This window comes from Bos taurus, chromosome 7, assembly GCF_002263795.3.
Source record: "Bos taurus isolate L1 Dominette 01449 registration number 42190680 breed Hereford chromosome 7, ARS-UCD2.0, whole genome shotgun sequence".
NCBI classification, from domain to species: Eukaryota; Metazoa; Chordata; class Mammalia; order Artiodactyla; family Bovidae; genus Bos; species Bos taurus.
Window position 1 is genome coordinate 13646514 of NC_037334.1, and position 5424 is coordinate 13651937.

Below are 5424 nucleotides of genomic sequence, written 5' to 3' on the forward strand. Positions count from 1 at the left end.
GAATTTTTATGTAATTTGTACAAGTCATGAAGTAGAAAGGTGTGAAGCCAAGTTTAAATCAGGCCGTCTGACTCCAAACACAGGGCAACTGAATGGTATTCTCCCTCTGTCAACTAGACATTTCACTTCCTGGACACTCCAGGAAGAGATTGCCTGCTCACTCTGCTTTCCCTTTGGGGGTTCCTGGGAGACCACAGTGGGGAGCAGTGGATGGCACCTGATGCATCAACTAAAGAGGAATTGCTGTGATCACAGGCAGAGAGCATGGGAAGAGTTGTTGTTCAGTTGACAAAAATTGAGTTTATCATGGATGGGAAGATATTTTTGTTTATTTTGTGTGCAAGAATCCTAGTCATTTTATAGCTGACAAAAGTTATAAATGTAGATCTGTTTTAAAAAAGGTTTAAAACTTCTGTAGGTGGTAAACCCATGTTCATAGCAGCATTATTCAGAGTAGCCAAAAGATGGAAAGAACCCAACTGTCCATAAACATATGAATGGACAAAGAAAATGTGTAATGTACATACCATGGATATTCATTGGAAGGACTGAAGCTTCAATACATTGGCCACCAGATGCAAAGAGCCAATTCATTGGAAAAGACCCTGATTCTGGGAAAGATTGAAGGCAGGAAGAGAAAGGGTTGACAGAGAATGAGATAGTTGGATGGTATCATTGACTCAATGGAGTCAATGAGCAAATTCTGGGAGACAGTGAAGGACAGGGAAGCCTGGCATGCTGCAGTCCATGGGGTCACAAGGAGTCGGACATGACTGGGTAACTGAACAAGACACACATACACACACACAACTTTATTTTCTTGTTGAGATTCCATTTCACTTTCATAGTATCGTAACGGTTGTATTGTAGTGTCTGTGTCTTGCATGTCATCTAGTTGGTGCAACTGTTTGGTGTTTGTGTATATCCCGTTTTATGTGTGTGTGTGTGTGTTTTGTTGGCTGTTAGAATCTCAACTGTCTCACCTTTAAAATGGGAATAGATTCATTCCTATTGGAAAGATTACATGAGATAACAGAGAGCAGTTAGCATAGGCTTACCATAAAATAAGCACTCAAACATCAATTATATTTTCATATGTATTCAATCATACTTTATCCAATTTAAAAAACACTGATGGTGGTACAAACATATACACAACACAAATCCACAGTGAAACACATAGAAATAAAGTGAACAATCAGGAGTTTAAACATGCTATGCCAACATTGGAGATAACAAAGCTATAGTAAATTTCAAATTGAAGTTTTGAACTCACCAGTGTGGAAGTAAGAAGACCAAAGACATAATTTTTTGGATAGCAGATGGGGCAGAAATTACTGGGAGATTGTTTGAATGTGGGTTAAAACCTGGAAGAGGGAATTCCCTGGTGGTCCAGTGGTTGGGACTCATCACTTTCACTGCCATGGCTCAGGTTCAATCCCTGGTCAGGGAACTAAGATCCTGCAAGCCATGAGACACAGCCAAAAAAACAAACAAGCAAACAAACAAACAAAAAAAACTAGGAGAGGAAAAAAAAATCACAGATCTTACAAGATTGGGTGAAAAAAACAAGATGATTTGAGATATGCAAGAGTAATTCTTTCCTTTTTTGTTGGCTGGGCTTGGTCTTTTTTGCTGCACGTGAGCTTTTCTCTAGTTGCAGCAAGCGCAGGCTACTCTCTAGTTGCAGTGCTCAGGCTTCTTTTGTTTTGGAGCACAGGCTCTAGGGCATCTGGGCTTGAAAGTAGTAATGATGCATGGGCTGAGTTGCCCCATGGCTTGTGGGATCTTAGTTCCTGGGCCAGAAATTAAACCCATGTCCCCTGCATTGCAAGGTGGATTCTTAACCACTGGTCCAGCAGGGAAGTTCCAAGAGTAAGAATGTCATCACCGACTCAATGGACATGAGTTTGAGCGAACTCTGGGAGATAGTGGAGGACAGGGAAGCCTGGTGTGCTGCAGTTCATGAGGTCGCAAAGAGTCAGATAGGACTTAATGACTGAACAACAACAACCCACAGAAACTCTTAGTCCTGAAGCCATTGGAATTATCACAAACAAGAGGTTGTTCTGTTGAGGAGCCTTCTGAAGGCTCCCTTCACATCCTTGTTCCTCAGGCTGTAGATGAAGGGGTTCAACATGGGGGTCACCACGCTGTACATCACGGAGGCCACTGAGACTTTCTGGGGGGAGTGAGTCACTGCAGAAGTGAAATGGACCCCCACACCTGTCCCGTAAAATAAAGAAACAACTGAGAGGTGAGACCCACAGGTGGAAAATGCTTTTTGCTTTCCCCCAGATGAGGACATCTTCCTTATGGATGAAGCAATTCGTGAGTAGGAGAAAAGAATCCCAACGAGGGGGAAAACACCCAGAACACCAGTCATAAAATATATCAAAGTCCAGTTCAGGAAGGTATCAGAGCAGGCCAATTCAAGAATATGTGTCAGTTCACAGAAGAAATGTGGAATTTCAAGATCTCTACAGAAGGTCAGGTGCTTCATCAGACAAATGTGAAGGAGGGATGTCAGGACACCAATGAGCCAGGTAATAAAAACCAGCCAACCACAGAGGTGTGGGTTCATGATGACCGTGTAGTGCAGGGGGTGACAGATGGCCACAAATCGGTCATAGGCCATGGAAGTCAGGAGCAGAGTGTCCAGGATAGGAAAAAGCATGGAAAAATACACCTGAGTGAGGCAGTCCATGTAGGAGATGGCTTTGTTCTCTGTATGGATGCTCAGTAGCATCTTGGGGACTATGCTGGTGCTGAAACAGATGTCAACCAAGGACAGGTTTGAGAGGAAGAAGTACATGGGGGTGTGGAGGTGGGAGTCAAAAATGATGGCCAAGATGATGAGCAGGTTGCCAAGCACAGTGACCAAGTACATGGACAGGAACAGCCCAAATATGAGGGGCTGCAGTTCTGGGTCCTCAGAGAACCCAAGGAGAATAAACTCTGAAACTCCTGTTCTGTTTCCTGCTTCCATGTAGCTGATATATCTATGAAGGAAGAGACAAGAGCAGCAGGAATTAGCAGCAAACCGGCGTCCTCCACATATTAGAAATATTGATCATGCCTTTCACTCAAGTTTTAATGTTTATGAAGTTTGCCATTTTGTCTAAGCATTGGAGCTTTGTTCACTCAAAAGTGAAAACCTGTTTTTATCTTATAGCTTATCCTAATTTCTTGTATTAAGTATCCATTTTATGACAACAAAATGAAAATAGAATCCTATAAAATGGAATCTGGCGTTCCTGACCACTTATCTGAAGGATCTGTTTTATAACAACCCTGTCAGATGGTTATGGATCTTCACAATGGGGACAAATCAACACGATGGAAATAATGTTGCTTCTGTGGGATTGAAATCCTGCACATTTGGGATCCTGCCAAAAGTGCAGGACTTCAGTCTAAAGAGTAGGGAGCATCAGGGCTGCCCTGTGGCTCAGTGGTAAAGAATCCACCTGCCAACACAGGAGACATGGGTTTGATTCCTGGTCTGGGAAGATCCCACATGCCACAGAGCAACTAAGCTCCAGCACCTCAACTACTGAGCCTGTGCTCTAGAGCCCAGGAGCTGCAACTACTGAGACCTGGGTATCCTAGAGCCCATGCTCTGCAACAAGAGAAGCCACTGCAAGGAGAAGCCCATGCACTGCAACTAGAGAGTAGCCCCAGCTCACCATAACAGAAAAGCCTGCACATAGCAGCAAAGACCCAGCACAACCAGAAATAAAAATATAAAGACTAGGGAACATCAGACAAACTCAAGTCGAAGGACATTTTACACCATGCCTGACCTGCCCCTTTCAAAAATGTAAATGCCAACAAATTCAAATAAATTCTAGCAATTGTTCTGGATTAAAGGAGATTAAAAAGACATGTCAGCTGAATGTAATCGTAGATGTTCTTTTGCTGCAGATGGAATTATCAGGATAACTGTCAACATAGACATGAGTTCTGTAAATTTAATAATTGTATATAAATTTTAATTTTATTATTTTGATAATTGGACTATGGCTGTGTGAGGCAATGCCCTTGTTTCTAGTGAATTTTGAAGACTTAGAGATAAAGAGATCCCATATGTACAGTTCTATTTTCTCTTAAGTGGTTCTGAAAATTTTCACCAAGAGACACAGGCACACACACACACACACTTACAAAAGGAAGAAGGAAAAGTGGATTAAAAAAAGTAAAGATGTTAAAGTGTTAAAATTGGGGAGATCTAATAGAAGATATACATAAGAACTATTTGTTCTTTTAACCTTTCTGTAAATCTGAAATGAGGTTAAAATCAAAAGTTAAAAAGTATCCCCTTCACATTATGCCCAGTAGTACAGGGCAGAAAAACAAGAAGAAAACCCTTTGTGAGATGCTGTCAGAAAAGAGTTAGACTCCCTGGTAGCTCAGATGGTAAAGAATCTGCCTGCAATGCAGGAGACTAGGCTTCAATCTCTGGGTGGGGAAGATCCCCTAGAGAAGGGAATGGAATGGCAACCCACTCCAGTATTCTTGCCTGGAGAATTTCATGGACAGAGGAGCCTGTCAGGCTATAGTCCAAGGGGTTGAAAACAGTCAGACACAACTGAGCAACTAACACTTTCACTTTTCAAAGAACACTGCAGCTGGGGTCACCACTCACAGATTTTGGAGCCCACAGTCACACTGTCCTAGAAACCTCAGCCTGAGGAACTTAGTCTAAAATGGTCCCCGATGAACAGTACCCTAGGTCCCAAGCAGAAGCAAACACATCTCTGGAAGGTGCTTTCATCCCAGGATCTTCTCCTCAATGTCCAGAAGGGAGACAGTTTTGCAGTATCCAGAAGGGAGAAGGTCTGCAGTTTTTCTTTCTTTTAACACTCTTTCCAGGTTTTCCTGTACACGTTGCTCCTCCCAACCTCCCAGTCTTATTTAGCATCATACCAGCCTTTCACTCTCAAAGCCCCCAACATGTTTGCCTTTAGGAGTCCTAAAAACGCTAGGATTCTTCCCCCAACCATGCCTGTGGAAGTGCTGCCCTCTCTGATGAGATCCTCCTCCCTGCTTTGGTCATCTTGTGGTGACTCCTGTCCTCATCTCTAAGATGAACCCTCCCTGCCCACCAACTGCAGTTCACTAATCCATGCCTTTAGAACCCTTTCTACTTTTCTCCACTAAACAAATCATAGTTATGTTTTTGCATTTACTTATGGAATTAATTGAGCTGTCCCTCTTACTGAATCATAAATCACGCAAGTTCAGATAACACATTACTCACCTCTGTATCCCCAGGGCTGTGTTATCAAAGAATATGGAAAGCTGAATGAAGGTTGAAAACAGATATCATTAAATGTAACAGAAATGGGAAATCTACAAGTTAACCTCACACTGACTGTAGCTGCACCAAGGTAAGAAAGGAGTAGTGGACACCTTACCTTTGAC

The 5424-nt window shown here is 42.6% G+C and overlaps 1 protein-coding gene across 1 annotated transcript; it reads right to left on the reverse strand.

Moving 5' to 3' along the window:
* Positions 1-2050: 2050 nt before the first annotated feature.
* Positions 2051-2989, reverse strand: OR7D2 (olfactory receptor family 7 subfamily D member 2). Its single transcript, NM_001390167.1, has one exon. The coding sequence runs from the start codon at positions 2987-2989 to the stop codon at positions 2051-2053; it is 939 nt and encodes a 312-aa protein (NP_001377096.1).
* Between the last annotated feature and the right edge of the window lie 2435 nt (positions 2990-5424).

What these genes read in the sequence shown, in the direction of transcription:
- OR7D2 (NM_001390167.1), bottom strand. Translation starts at nt 2,989, where the DNA reads ATGGAAGCAGGAAACAGAACAGGAGTTTCAGAGTTTATTCTCCTTGGG.